This window comes from Aphis gossypii, chromosome 3, assembly GCF_020184175.1.
Source record: "Aphis gossypii isolate Hap1 chromosome 3, ASM2018417v2, whole genome shotgun sequence".
Lineage (NCBI taxonomy): Eukaryota > Metazoa > Arthropoda > Insecta > Hemiptera > Aphididae > Aphis > Aphis gossypii.
In genome coordinates this window covers 23,999,575-24,017,075 of record NC_065532.1, presented here as the reverse complement: position 1 = coordinate 24,017,075, position 17,501 = coordinate 23,999,575, and the positions used below count along the sequence as shown (strand labels likewise).

The 17,501-nt window shown below is 27.5% G+C and overlaps 2 protein-coding genes across 2 annotated transcripts in view; both read left to right on the top strand.

The window, feature by feature from the left end:
* LOC114121153 (kinesin light chain) overlaps positions 1–17,501 on the top strand; it is a 78,622-nt gene that overhangs the window by 29,631 nt on the left and 31,490 nt on the right. The gene's annotated exons all lie outside the window — the stretch shown is intronic.
* LOC126551234 (uncharacterized) lies at positions 9,138–10,241 on the top strand. Its single transcript, XM_050204091.1, has 3 exons — positions 9,138–9,436; positions 9,530–9,634; positions 9,702–10,241. Exons 1-3 carry the CDS (start codon positions 9,193–9,195, stop codon positions 10,181–10,183), a joined length of 831 nt encoding a protein of 276 aa, XP_050060048.1. The 5' UTR covers positions 9,138–9,192; the 3' UTR covers positions 10,184–10,241.

Genomic DNA, 17,501 nt, shown 5'->3' with positions numbered 1-17,501 from the left:
TTCATCATTATGGAGAGGTTCACAGTGAAACAACGCATAACAATAGTGGAAACGCGCCACAAGTGCAGGCGGCGAGTGTTTTGATGAAATCTTGCGAAAGCTTCGGACGAAAAAATGCGCCTTAGTGAGCAACTGTAACTCGTTTGTTAGTAAAATTCGAGAAAACTGGCTCAGTTGTGTCCAAAGATCGTCCGAAGCTTTCACAAGGTTTTAGCAACATATACTCTCCACACTTGTAGTACATTTTCACTATAATGTTACGCGTTGTTCCACTGTGAACCTCTCCATAATGATGAATGCCAAAAACTACTTTGCGATGACAAATGGGAGATGTTATAAAATAAGAAAAACATTGGAACAAAGCAGCCAACCCAGATACAAAAAAATCCTGGCGTCCTTAAAATGTGCGCTTCTGGTGGGACACCCTATAGATATCGTAAATAATAATATTATTCAAACGTTAAGAGGGAAAATTGTAAATTTTTGTTTAAATATTTGCATAATAGATTTGGTATGTTATTGTAAGATTGTATACATTTTTAAGGTTCTTCTTTTTTTGAGGAAAAGTGGTATCGCTGGTTAGCAATTTCACTCATTCGGTACAATCTTTCTTAATTGAATGACAAAAAAAAAAACTATGTTTTAAAAAACTAAGCTGCATAGATATTCTCATTTGCTTCTGCTTACGTTTTTTCACAATTATTTTAAATTGTTATTAGTACTTTATAATTAAATTGTTTATTAAATATTATCACAAATGTTGCAAACAGAAGCATGTAACTGTTCCATAGTATAAAATTCAAACCTCAAATTATATTGTAAAAGATTTTTTCTATACAAAACGATTATAATCATTTTTCTTATTAAAAAAAAAAAATTAATACGTACTTAAATTATCTGTGAATGATTATATTTAATTTATTTATTTATATGTACATAATATTTTTTTATAAATAGATTATAGACAAATGTCTTGTCACGGTTAATTTAAGAAAACCAAATTTTGAAGAAAAATACTTTCTGATGAGCAATTTCTTAACAAAATTCAGTATGAAATCGTATAGTTAATTGGACAATAGAATATTTTTTATTTTTTATCTAGTCATTCTAAAATATACTAAAATATCACAATAAACAAAAATAATACTAACTCATGTCAACTGTAAAAAATATAATGTAATATATCGTCATTATTAGTATAACAATTATATCTAACTAACATTTAATTTACAATGAAGTTTAATGAGTACATTTTAATAAAAATAAACAAAATAAATATTTACGTACCAAGTTTACCTAAAAAAAAAAAAAAAATAATAATAATAATAACACGAATTAAATAATAACTATATAAAAACTGTAATAAACATTTTTAATAGAGAAACTTATACATCGAAATATTTCAAAAATAATTATTTTAATAGCAAATATTTGCATAGCATTTATAGACGTACATCAGGGTTGTTAGTCGTTATAGGTTATTATATACTTATTAGTTTTATACATGTTTTGAAAAAAACATAATTGAAAGTTGAAATAAATACAAAGTAACTATCAAAATTGGATTGTGTTAACCAGACATAAATACGTTAAAAAAATTGATAAAAGTTCAATTGATCATAGTATCCTCATTTGCATATATGTATAATAACAAATAACAATGGAGAAACAAAATTAATAAAATAAATTATGAGAAACGTATTATGTTAATAAGTTTTATAAATCACAATAATATATACAATTATAAACTCAACAATTACTTACGTTGTAATGAATCTTATTAAAATAAAAATAAATAGGTAATTGTAATTAATTTGTATTGTTTTAAATTATTAACAGTTAATTGAAATACATTTTATAAAACTACGATAATAATGATAGATATTTTGCTTACTATATTGAGCTAAAAGCAAATAACAATAAAATTTATTTGAGATAATATAATAACCATTTATTGCAAAATACATTACTGCATTCTACAATCATATTTTATCATGATTCTTAATTGAGTTTGAGCTCAAAAAAAACAGGTGATTAATTTACAAATTAATATTATTTTAATTTATAACGTATTACAAAGATAAGTTATTACAAATGTTTAGCATGTAGGTATCTAATCTATCTTTCAGCAGTCATCACTCAATGTAGACCATTTTTGTATTGTTTTTAAAATTTATTATGATTACATGATTATAAATTATTCGATAACAATATATTAATTTGAGATTGGACTTTAAAACTTTATCTTCTTTTCAGAATTTTAAATTCATAATTTGTGTACAAACTTTCTTATATTCTATAATTATATTAATGAAATGAAATTTAACGACGATAACTCTGATTGTAATTTATGAAAAAGTTAGGAATGAATAATTTAATTTGTTGATATCGGGTGCCAGCGTGACGTCACAGTGACATCACCTGTTCCCATCAAACATTTGACTTTATTTAACTTCATTTTTGTCAAATAATAAAACTCATGTGTATAAAACTTATAAATATTTACCTTGGGAATCTATAAAAATAAACAAATAATTTTTTATTAATAATATGATATTTAATAAACCTGTCATTTCTTATAAGCTATTTTTATTTTATTTTAGTACTTTTTTTTTTTTTTTTAATTTAACTTGGTGTGTTCCAAATTTTAATATTCTAATTTGCGATCGAGCATTGTTTTTACTATGGTTTAATTATAGTTATCATTTGAACAAATTTAATATTGCATAAGTATTGGATATATTAATATTAAAAGAAAATAATTAAATATAATTGTATGTTATTGTAAAATAGCATAAAATAGAACAAACAAATACGTACTCAATTTGTCTTCTATAAATAAAAGTAAAATTAAAGTAATGTAATTTTTACAAATTAAAATAATAATAATAAACTTAAAATACTAAAATGGTAATAAAAATACAGAGCGAACACATACCAATTGTATCTAAAAAAACAAATAAATTAATATTGTGAATTTTGTTTTTAAATTAATAAACAAATAATTTACATACGTAGAAATACATTTTATTTTCAATTGTATTGAAAACATATTTTTTATCAATATTGTAATATTTATTATTTAAGTGTGTAATTACAATATTTAAATTGATAGAATTTGTTTATGCCAATATGGCCCTTGTTTTATGTTTGTGTTATCTATGTTTTCTTATGTTATCGTTTTCATGTGCACGTAACGCACCGTGCGTTCCACAGTTGCAGCCACGGACTAAGATTAACAGGACTGGAAACGAACCTTTATCATTTGGACAAGATCTGTTACGCAAAGTCATGATTTAAGATAGACTTAAAGATAGATCTTAAATCATGCGCTAAGTCAATGAGCGATTGTGGCGCCGTCTGGTGTTATAAAATTAAACAAATCACTGAAATACTGAATACAGTAAGTTCATAAAGCTGACGAAAAACAAATTTATTTAAACCATGAACTACTACGTGTAGTAGTTCATGATTTAAACTATAAAAGTATAAAATAAATATCTTACTATAACAAGTAACATGTAAGCATTGTTTTATTCTGTGATGTAAGGTTTGTATACATTGAGTAGGAGATGGAGCCACAATCGCTCGTTGACTTTCCGTAACAGATGTGGATCTTTTCATTATATTGTGTAGTATCTATGTATGCGACCGGCCAGCTGTGGAAACATTATCAATGTTAAATGTTTTCTTATTATTCGGTTATGTTCAAAACGTTAAGTTTTTCATTTAGTCATGCTTTTAGTGTCACAAAGTTTCTAGTTTTTCCATTGTTTATTGTTTAGTGTGGTGACACTGAAAAACCGTTCTTTTGAGTTTTTTCGTTTTCTCTCGTCCGTTATAATATGTTAAGTCGAATCACTTCACTTTTGTCCGCTGTCCACTGTCCAGCCAGCCGTACCATACTGTGTTTTTGTTCCTGCTGCAGCTGTCAAACCACGTTTTTCTTGTGTATTGTGATTTCTTCTGTCTGGTAAATATCGTTCGAGCATTTATTGCCAATCATTTAATTGTTTTTCCCCTAGTTTAGGGCGGTCATTGATTACCAGCAGAAGACTGTGTTTCTCGTGGTTTGTTGAGTTGTTTGTCCGCTGTAGCAGTGTGTATTGTGATTGTTCTTCGTGTTGAGGTTAGCGGGGTCCTTGAGTGTGTGCGGGATCAATCCTGTACTTTTTATTGTATTTAAATTGATTATTATACGGATCCCGGCACCTCAAGACGTCATAACCCCAAGCGTATGTGGTGCACCAGATATTATAAACTTGTCATCTGACCGACGAGTCATTTATTATTATTATTATTTAATATACTATTTTTGTTATTATTCAACTTGACTGATACAACTAATCTGTGATATATATATTGTAAACTATAAATTTATAAATCTATTGTACAAAGTGGTCAATTTATTATTATTATACAATTTTTTAAGTAACTCCAATTACAACTATTGCCTTTTTTATTATTGTTCATGGGACGGTAGTGCAATAAGTTGCTTATCCTCCCGGCCGCTAAGGCCCATTAATTTATTATTGTTAAAGCCGAAGGCGAGCCAACAAAATTCATAAATAAATATAAATGGTTTGATTAAAACCCTTTAATGCCGATTTGTTTTTGTTAATAAATCCTTTGAAACTAATTAAAATATCTACCAACAATTCAGTAACAATAATGAAAAATCCCAAATTTCATTTTAATACTCAATAATCGCCAGGTAGGCGATGATGAATCAGTAAGTCAGGATAATATTATCTTATATACATCTACCTTGAAGTTATATCAAAAGTGTAATCCCCTTTATCGACGAATAAAACAAATAATGCCATTACGCCACTCTATACACGATAACCAAATTAAAATTCAACGAATAAAAAAAATCTTGACATTTGTATAGATAAAATAGTTAGAAAAAATAAGAAAAAAATAATGCAAAAAATTAGGCCACCGAAACCATGGTTTGAGTTCTACATATTATATTGTATTGAAGTGCCACTGCGCTAACAAATTTATTGCACTCGTGATATTTTTTTGGTTTTTAAAAATCTAGACCTAGAGGTTTGGGTTGTGCGTTGATTGATATATCAAATTTTAAATCCCTCCCCCCTCAAGGGATTGAATTTTGAAAAATCCTTTCATAATGATACTATAAAAAAAATAGTAGTATGATTTGGTATAGGTTCAGCAGCTCCTCCGCCTTAAATTTTACATGTAAAAGCATAGGCTCCTCTGTATAGGCAGTTCGTAGTACAGGCTCCTCCCAAACAACAAGTAATAACTCAATATAAGACGCACCACCCATCGGTGTATATTTGTATACCGCCAGATCCTGCACGTAACCGACATATATTTTATGCTTTTCCATTCAAATACATTAACCTCCACCTTTTGAAGAAAAATAATATATATAATATTTTGATTTCGACTAAATAGGATACTTGACCGTCAAATATTTTCCCCCAATTATATTTCCTCCCTTTTATTTACACACACACACACACACACACACAACATATTATTTACCATCATAAATGTACATACGTCATACATATATACATACATACAATACATACGTAAAAACATACTCATAATATAATATAAGGTATACCTACAACATCACACATATCTAAAAATATTACACAATTTTCAGATTATAATCCCATTCGAATAAACATCATGCTAATGCATAGGTACGTTATACATCGGAATGTATCTCAAACAAACACACATTCAAATATATTATAATATAGTTTACATATTATATACATACTTACATATTATATCCAAACAATCATACACACATCATTATCACAAACCCCTGAACATATATTATACAATTTACATAATATATACTTACATATCAATAAAACACATATTTAGCATACGATACATACTACATAGGTATATATATACATATAATTATGATATGACCATACAAACTATAACTGTAACTATACTTACAAACTATAATATCATACATACACACATACATACAATATGCTCATAATATAATATAAGATACCTACAAAACCACACATATCTAAAAATACTATACCATTTTCAGATTATTATCTCATTCACTAAAGCATACGTTAACGTTATACATCGTTATGTATCACACACATACACACACACACACACACACACACACACGTCATAGTCACACATAGTCACAATTATAAACAATAAAACATTCCAATCCAATAGTGTCAACCTTAAATATATTTTCCACCCCGCCACCCGTCCTCGCACCCTTACAACATCGTACGATAACAAACATGTACAAGCCTGTAGTAACACGTCCGAGTATTGCCGATGAATTCCAACCATAAAGTATAGTGCATAGAACAATATGAGATCAGTCCCTTTACCTGCATTCAAGTGACAAGTCGTGTTATTTAAGAGTTCTTAAGTGTTTTTAGAGTGTATAAAAATATCTTACAAGTGTTATAAAAATCAAATTATTTATTTTACTTTAATGAACACCATAGTTCATTTTTCTACCACTATATTGTGCGCATACGCTAGTAAATCGCTTAAATACAAATATTTCACACTTATTTAAAGTACAATTTCTATAATTCATTACCCATATATTCGTTGAAGGGTACAGTCTTGTTTCGCGAGTTCGACTAGTGTTCTTCAGTTTTAAACATAATCATGTTTTCGTGTAGTGTATGCGATAAAACCTTTACATTGATCAAAAATCTACATAGACATGCCAAGTCACACGAATCACACACTAAAATCGTATGCAGTATTTGTTCAGAAATATTCACGCGAAGAGATAACCTCATCAGACATAAAAAAGAAAAACATCGTAAGTATTTTTTTCACAATAAAAATTTACAAATTTAATAGATAAAATATTCATAATCAAATTAATAATAAATAATACTATTTTCAGGTTCAAATATTATAATCCAACAACAACCAACCATAACCAAGCGAGAAATTCAAGATTTTTTTTATGGGTGGTTCGTCTTATATCACACTTCCGGAAGACATCAAAAATAAAAAAGCAATTATCAATCCCCAAAACTCAGACCAACAGTGCTTCAAGTGGGCAATCCTTGCAAGACACGTTTCGGGTAAGGTCAAAAATCAAGTGGCTGAAAATTATACTTCACTTGAATAAAAATATAATTTTTCTGGTTTAACATTCCCAACGCCTGTGAGGGAAATACAAACATTTGAAAAAAATAACCTTAACACGTCTGTCAATATATTCGGATTAAGACGAGAAAATAATAAAAAACATATTATTTATCCACTTAAAGTTGCGGATGAAGAAAAAAAAGATCATTTCGATCTACTGATAATTACCAACGGAGATAAAAGCCACTACTCATACATATCAAATTTCTCACGTCTTGTTAGAGCACAAAAAACGGGTCATGAGGAAACTTTTATATTTTGCAAACGTTGCTTCACATCGTTCGATAATCGACCCAGAAAAAATACACGAAGTGGACAGGCAGCCCTAGATCAGCACACTCGGATATGTGGACAACATAAACCAATTCTACCTAAGATGCCTGATCCCGGTACATTGTTAGAATTCGATGGGTGGAGTAACACTCAAAGACATCCGTTCACGATATATGCCGATTTCGAGGTACTCCTTGTTAAATGTACAGAGAGCAAAGGTGGGAATACGTCAGCATTCCAAAAGCACGAGCCGATGAGTTATGGCGTGTTTGTAAAGGCAACAGAAAACGTTCCCATAGATCTGTTAGAAAAGTTCGAATTACCACAAAAACCAATTATTTTCCGTGGTAATGAGTCACGTCAAGACGTAGCCAAAAGATTTGTGAATGAAGTGACTGAGATTGCAAGAAAAGTTGAAGATTTGCTTACAACAAATAAACCTATAATAATGACTGAAGAAGAACAAAGCACACATGCAATGAAAATTACTTGCAATTTATGTAAGTGTATTTTTTCCGACAAAAACCCAAAAGTGGCAGATCACTGCCATCTTTCAGGCAAATTCAGGCAAACTTTATGTAATACTTGCAACCTGAAACTGCAAAAACCTAACTTTGTACCATGCTTTCTACACAATTTGTCTAATTACGATGCACATTTCATCGTGACCGAATTCGGAAATGACACTAAATCAATATCAGTGATTCCGAACAGTGAAGAAAAATACATTTCATTTTCAAAACACGTTTCGAACAACTTTTCAATTCAATTCATAGACTCTTGTCGTTTCATGGCATCAAAACTATCAACACTTGCAGAAAATTTAATAACACCTGGGTTCGCGAAGTTCAGAGAAACCGCAAAAGCATTCGTACCCAGAGATTTTGATCTTGTCACACGTAAGGGTGTCTACCCTTACGAATATACCGATAGCTGGGACAAGTTAGAAGAGACGAGTTTGCCTAAGGAAGAAGATTTTTACAGTACACTAACAGAAGAACACATAAACGACAAGGAATACGAACACGCAGTCACAGTATGGAACCATTTCAAATGCAAAACCCTGGGAGAATATAGCGATTTGAATTTAAAAATTGACGTGCTATTGTTGGCTGACGTATTCGAAAATTTCCGAGACCTTTGTTTGAAAACATACCATTTAGATCCAGCCTTTTATTACACGGCACCAGGTTTTAGTTTTGACTGTATGTTAAAATATACCAAAGTAAAACTGGAATTGCTTTCTGATTATGACACCCACTTATTTTTCGAAAATTCAATCCGCGGCGGTCTTACACAAGCAAGTATGAGGTACGCTAAAGCTAATAATAAAAAACCCAAGATTACGACTCAACAAAGCCTAAATCATGGGTAGTTTATCAAGATTGTAACAATTTGTATGGCTGGGCGATGTCCCAATACATGCCGTACGGTGACTTTAAATGGGTTGAACCTAAGTTAGACGGATTAGATGCTTTAACGCCGACCTCAGATAAAGGCAGAGTGTATGAGGTGAACATATCATACCCTAATGAACTTCATGACGTTCATAACGACCTTCCATTTTTACCTGAGAACAAAATTTCTCCTGGTTCAAAAGTGAAAAAACTTATGGCAACACTTCATTCAAAAAAAAATTACGTAATCCATTATCGAAATCTGCAGCAAGCCATAGCAAATGGATTAATTGTAGAAAAAGTACACAGAGTTTTTGAGTTTAAACAATCGGATTGGCTAAAAAAATACATCGAACTAAACACTGAAATGAGGAAGAAGGCGAAGAATGAATTTGAAAAGGATTTCTTCAAACTCTTGAACAATGCCGTTTTTGGAAAAACCATGGAATCTTTACGGAAACGTTTTAAGATGGAACTAGTTTCACGTCCGCGAAGATTACAAAAACTCATCAACAAGCAAACATTTAAAAATTGTACGACATACAGCAAAAATCTAGCTGCTGTCTCATTGGAAAACAAAATTATCATGTTTAACAAGCCAATATATATAGGTAATAATTTTACTTGCATAAAAAAAAAAAAAAAAAAAAAAATGTCATCTTAGTATTAATAATTTTTAATTTATTGATTATTTTTGATTATAGGTTTCGCAGTATTGGATATCAGTAAAACCAAGATGTACGAGTACCACTATAATGTAATGAAGGCGCATTATGGCAAAAATATCACATTAATGTACACAGATACAGGTATATTTTGAATTATTATTATTTTTATTATAATTATTATCTTAATCATATGTTTTTTGTTTCTCAGATTCGTTAGTATATTACATACTGACTAATGACTTTTATAAAGACTTGGCTGTTAATTCAAACTTGCTGGACAAGATGGATACATCAAATCTCCCGAAAGACCATCCGTGCTATATTCCCGACCGTAAGAAGATCCCGGGTTTGTTTTCCGACGAGACGGATGGACTCGTTATGACAGAGTTTTGTGCGTTACGGGCAAAATCATATGCCTACAAGCTTAATGGGATGGAAAAAATCAAAGCCAAGGGAATCCGTGGGCATGTGGTAAAGTACCACATGTCATTCAATGACCATAAGAAGTGTCTGTTTGATGACAGTGATTTAGACGTTTTCACTCAAAATGTATCCATCCGATCATTCAAACACCAGCTCAAGACAATCAAATCGAACAAATTGACTTATAATAACTATGATGACAAGAGGATTATACTTGAAGACAAAGTACATACCTATGCTCATGCACATTATAAATCTGTTTGTTAATTGTATTTATAAAAAATATGTATATATGTGTATTTGTTTTTTTTACAGTAATAAAAGTCTTATACCGTATTACAAATCTTGCTATTATTTATATTTCCTTTATCCATACATTTTCTTACATTTGAAGTAACTTACATTGCAAAAGTGCATACATACAGGGTAGGAAATTAAGAGTACCTATGTGTTTGATAAAATAATTAATAATAATAAAAGTAAATCATCCTGAGTTGAAAAAATATAATATTTTATTTTTTATTTTTTTCATAGTATCAGCCGTTAATATAATTACCACCTGATAAACATATATACATTTTATTAAATTCCATAGTATCAATAGACATATTATTGCAAGAACAATGGAAGTATACTATCATGGTATCATATTTAATGCTAAATTTAGGTGTTTGGATTAACATTAACTGACCATGGAATACTGAGATGTGTTTTGTTTATAGTAACAGTAATGACTAATAGATGTGTTAAAAATATATACAAACTTCATATTCATGTTAAAAATCAACAGATTTTTTAAATAAAAATCATATTAGATGTAGCCATATGATAAATATTATATTTCTTTAGCTGTCATAAATATCATCATTTTGTTCGTAAATATTAAAATATTCATTCCTCGACACATATGGATATTATACAGGTCTTGATAAAAATATGAGACAATAAGTAAATACCTATTTAAAATCTCATAAAAATGTATAATTTCAACAGTCTACAAAACCTATATAAATGTAGGTTTTACTGTTTCGATTTTAATCTAAATAATAATACACACATTTGTATAATAATATCGTATTTTCACTGAAAATATATACAAACTTCATATTCATATTAAAAATTATCAGATTTTCAAATAAAAATCGTATTAGATGTATCCATACTATGCATTTCTTCAAATATAAACTATTTTCATATTAAAATCATATACAAATATCTTAATTTCAATAAAAACACATAATATAATTATCATCATAGACGGTTATACATAATATATTGATTCACTATTTACAGTTTCCTATGTTAAATTTTAATATATAGCTAACAAAATTCTAAATATGAACAAAAAGAACATTTCAAAAGCAAAATCAATCTAATGTATGCAGTTACAATTATTTCATCATTTAGATTCATCGATAGGTAGATTATATTAAATATTATAATGAATGATGATTTCATACGATTTTTACAGTTTAACTCATGATACATTAAAGATCTTACAATACATAATTATTATTCATACGGTTCAAATTCAGAAGTCACAACCACTAGCATACGAACACGACTATATTTCTCCATCCACCCCTCCACTAGGTTAGGTTAGGAAAAAAAAAACATTTTTATATAAACCCCACCACTAAGTTAGGTTAGTGTAATATAGGTTAATTCGGAAAAAAAAATGAAAGACCATGATCTATCATGTCTACATCTTCACATGTTGAAGATGAAGTAACCTTTCATTTTTTTTTTCCGAATTAACCTATATTACACTAACCTAACTTAGTAGTGGGGTTTTTATAAAAATGTTTTTTTTTAAGTCAGGACAATTTATTTTATATATATAAAATTTTTTTTTTTTTGGTTTTGTGTACAAAACCGCAATAAGTAATATTTTAAATTTAATTTATTAATATCCCAATAATACTTACTCCCATATGCAGAGATAAGTTTAATAGCATTAGCATTATCTGAAATCGAATAATAATAGAGTATTAAATATTTCTTTTTAATTAAAGTTATGGAATATATTAGTCCCTTGTGGCTTTAAGCCTATGAATGTTGAACATGTATAATGTATATTGTCTATGAATACAATAACTACAGAAGTACCTACTTAAATTTAGTTTTTATAAATAAATTACCCTCCTATCATACAGAACATCACTTGCATTAAAATCTATTTAACGCATATACGATACAAGGTATAAGACGTGTAGAGGCTAATTTTATTACTTGTTGGTTTTTCAGCTATAAGTTACAAATTGCAGTGGCAATTCAAATGTTTTGTAATGGTAGGTATAAAGGTTGTTGATATGTAAATATTTATAAAATAGAATTTTATTTGTATCCAATATTTCGTAAGTAAATTTTCGTAGAGTATAACTATTGTATAGATGAGATATTATAATTTGGTATCATACAAATTTAAAAAACATAAACTACCTTATAATGGTTTTTCATTTAAAATAAATATGCAGGAAATATATTTCTCTATTGTAATAAAACTTTTTACAACTAGCACAACAATTAAATTGGAATCCAAAAAGGTTATGCTATACAGTATACACAATATATATAATTTTATAAGTGTTGTACATAATATAAAAATAAAATATCTTATAATATTTATGATTTTCAAAAATGACAAACCATTAATATTTAATTGAAGAGAGTTGCATGTAAGTAGTTACCATTAAAAAATATGAAGTATTAAAGAATTTAATAACTAAATTAATACATAGAAAAAATGATATTAATAGCTAGTAAGTAGGGTTAATGAAAAGAGTTTCTAAAATATACACACTATCCTCGAATGACTTATAAAGACAATGTAGAAATGAAATCTCAGAATTTAAAACAGCATACATTTTAGTATTTTACTTTCCGTGTGATGTTTTTTTTTTTTTTTTGTAATAAAATAATACAAGAAAATACTAAAGAATTTTTGTATTCGTAATATGATTCTATGATGTAAAATTAAAATAAATCTAATTTTCGTAAGGTTCAAAAAAAATTAATGCTTATTAGTTATTACTATGTAGGAACAATATATTTGCTAAAAAAAATATTATTCAAATCGATTTACAATTATTTCTTACCTGGAAATCCAGCAGTATATTTTAAAAAACCTTAGAAATTATAAAATTATATACATTTTATTAAAATATTTATTTATAATAATATTATTGGCGAACAATAACATTTATGTGTTTAGTTATTCGCTGTTTTACAAATCATGTAGAATAAAAAGGAATTTATTTAAAAATATAATTTAATTGAATATTTTATGCCTTTTGTATATTGATAAAACAAGAGTATTCCCATTTTTCATTAAAAATTGTTTTTAGTATTAGCAAAATATTAAAAACTAATATAAGGGACCTAAGATTATCTAAAATCTAAAGAATGCACTAGTACACATTATTAAACATGCTTTCATAATAAGTTCTAACAATAATTTATGCAAACAAAAATTCAACATTATAATAGTAATCGACGTCTATGTATAGATTCGGTATTATAGTTTTCATGAAATGAAGAAAATAGTCGTTAATATAAACCATAATTTAAGAAAGAAATATATAATGAATCAATTATTTTAATAATAATTTTTTCTTATGATTCATTATATTATAAATTTCTACTCTATGTTATTATTTTTTAAATATAAATAAAAAATTAGAAATATTACCTATACAATAATCTAAAAAAAAAAATGTGTTATTATTTATTATTCAAAAATCATATAAATCGTAACAAATAAATTTCAAAGTGATAAAAATTAAAAAGCGGTATTGATTATTTTATATCAAAAAATTAAATCACACCTCGTAATTTCTCTGTTTCAGTACTATCTGTAATAGCTGGATTAACCCATACTGAAATTACTACAATTGTAATAGTAATTAAGCTACGCTTAAAAAACATTTTGATTTGACCTATGTGAATATATCTATTACAAATTATATGAATGTTAAAAAATAAACTGAATATAATCGTATTTCTTGATTTCTTTTATAAGTGAACTACCGTCCCAAATCCATCCTTCCTCAGAATTAAACAATAAATAATATTGTCACTATTTTGTTTATTCAATAGCAACTAATGTAATAGAAGCAAAAATTATAATTTTTATTTGTTTAGCTGTTTTTTTATGTTCGATATTTCGTTTCACGATTATTAGTAAGAATACTTTAAGGGGCTATGCACAGCTTTTTCAGTTAGCAGTATAATCCTTCATAATTTAAAACAATGTAAAATGAAAAGTTAGAGTTTTTATTTTTTCAGCGTTCAACCTCTAAGGCTGTTATGATAGTCGTCGATCAACATTTTATTAAGTTGACTAGGTATTATCACTAGCGACTCAACTAGAGAAAATATGAGGTGATTGCTATGAGACAATAACTTTCAACATTAAAACAAATTCCCAATTTAAACACTATAATAATAAAGAGAATAGCGAATATAGAGAAAAAGACATCTTCATCCAGCGACTTACTAAAAAATAAGAACAATGGTTCAACTATTATTTGCCTGATGTTAAATAAACTATTATTAGAACTAATAAATATATATTATTATATAGCCATTGAGTAAAATAAAGTATACTTATGACGGCATCGTCAATAGAAAAAAAATTCGGTCAAGTGGGTACCGCTCTGCTGTATATAGTAATAGTAGGTCACTTAAATAAATTGATGTATTAATTTTGAAACCCGCATGAGAGTGGTACCATTGTATACAAAAAACGATTCTGAACGAAAATAATTTGTCAGCCTAGGATATACTTTCCAGTGGTTGGTGAAAAAGGTGGTTTGTGTTTTAATGGCCTAAATACCACAAAATTTAAGTTATTTAATAATTATTATAAGCCTAACTTATAGAAAATCTTGTTTTAAATGTTCAATTCTTAGCTACTTATACAAACATTTTTTATGAATTATACCTACAAATTAATTTGCAAATATTCATGATTTTAACAATATTTGAACTTCAAATACTAATTTAAAAAAATTGTAACTATATATTTTTATACATTTTGAATCACTGTAAGAATAACTCATGAGGAACTTTGTATAAAAATGTCAAGTATTTTGACACGACCAAAAAAATGTTATCGATGTTTATAAAAAAATAAAAACAAATATTTTCAATGCCTATAAATAACATTAAAATAAGCGAAATATTTTGAAAATTAAATCATGTAATGAAAATGCCAATCTAAATAACTGGTGAAATTGTCATGTATCTATGACTTATACTTTTTGAATTATAACAAATATAAACGCACATAAAATTTTTCCTATAATGACGCTTCGAGTTTTATCTATAGCTTTTTGAAGGAAAATGTATGAAAAACTTAATGTGGAGTTTTTTAACCTTAGATATAAACACAAACAATTTTATGATTTTTCAACAACAAAACTACTTCCAATTTTTCGTGATTTTGACGTATTTCGTAAAAATTTGAGCTCTATACGCTTATAAAAAAAATTGTGACTCACGATTATTGATTTTTTATTTTGAACTACAATAAGAACAACTTATAAGAAACCTTGTATTAAATTTTCAAGTTTTTTTAGACACCCAAAATTACTAACACATAGCTGCATATTGCATATTGCTGATTATACTAATATAAACATTGGGTGAAAATTTCAAGTATTTAAAGTGACTGGTTTTTGAGTTACAGTCATATAAAAAAATCGGTTTGGTTGAAAATTGGTTTTGCGTAAAAATTCCCGTTTTTCCGTCACTTTTTTTTTGTTTTTCTTAATTTTTTTGAAACATTTTGGAAAATGTTTACTTTTGACCTGTTTAAACCACCAAGGATGTTCACTTTGCCATCGGGAACCACTCCCGAAGTTTAAAATTGAAGCATAATTTTAACAAGTTGTGCTGTACACAGACACAAAAAAACACACATCATTGTAAAATAATTACATTCATCAGTTCGTTCAGAATCTAAAAGTCTATTATAATATAATTCTTATATATAATATTATATAGCAGTGGTTCTCAATCGGTGTTCCGCGGAACACAAGTGTTCCGTGGACTTAATATAAGTGTTCCGACAAAATTTTAAAATGAGTGAAAATATTTTATTTAGCATTACTATTTTCGTTCTCTTAACATTTTGTCTTTTAACACAAAACACAATGATATATTAAGTAAGACGTTTTACTAACATATTTGCAAACTTTTTTATGCTATACATTTAATGTTTAATATATTAAACAATTAAAAATTAATATAAATTACTGTTTTATTTTACGGCTGTGTTCCGCGAAAACCTCATAAAATTTTAAATGTTCCATCATTCGAAAAAGGTTAAGAACCACTGTTATATAGCAACTGTAATTTGATTATTAATTTTTAATTATGTATTATTTTGCAGATGGTATGTACCTATTATTTCTTGCTTTTCATTTTATTAATTTATATAATTTAAGTTTTTCTTTTTAAAAATTCTTTTGTAATCAATTAAAAACTTTAGAATGCAACTTTTTTAAGCCCGTATAATCGCTCATTAGACTTTATCTTTTAGTCGAGTATGTCCTTTTCCAAATTATTATTATCAGGTCAACTACACTGTGACTTTATTTATAATGTGTTCTTGGTTTAGTTTTTCATTGTAAGTCTGATAAAGTTTTCAATGTGGTTTTATATGCGATGAAAATTTTTCTATCTACACTTACCTATTTATTATGTATGTTACTTATATTGTTTGTCTTTTTACTTAAAAATGTTTCGATTCTTCATAATTTTTTCCATAAGTCATGGTTTAAAAATAGTATAACCTTTTGTTTATAATAAATGTAGAGTGCTCTTGAAACTTAATCTTAGAAAGTAGTTAACGATATAATATAAAATAAGTAATATATTAATATACTATCAAATCAGATATTCCTAAGCAAATTAAGACCAAATTAAATTTGTTTTTATTTATATGAAAAACTATTTAACTTAAAAGTTGGTCGTGTAAACTCCATCACCACTGAAAAAAATCAGGTAAAATTGAGTTCGTGTAGACTCCACTAGTGAAAAATGAAATAGTAGATAGTATAAAATTAATATGATATATTATTATTATAAAAAAATTTAATATAATATCATATCATATCGTTCACATAAAATATTTAAATCATACTAAAGAAAATCATAATAAATAATCGTTATACCTAATAATTTAAAATCATATTTTTCATAATAATAATTAATAATCGTCCACCTTAAATATTTAAATCATAGTAGATAAAAATGAAAATACGTATATTTTGACTGCTATAAGCACGTTTAATAAGTATATAACACAACCAAATTGTCCGTATTGTATTATTTTTTACTACGGTAAAACTGAAATATTTAAATATTATATTATTTTAATGATACATTTTTAAACTATACACTTTAAATTAATCAATAACTCGTAAAAATACTGCACGGTACGGACTAACGGGTATAGATTGTCCTTCTGTTACACAAACCACTGGTACCCTTACATCATTATAATACGTCTCTGTTAGTGGAACAAAGTTATAATTAGCATACGAGTATAGTATATTGAAAACGGTTAAAAAAAATT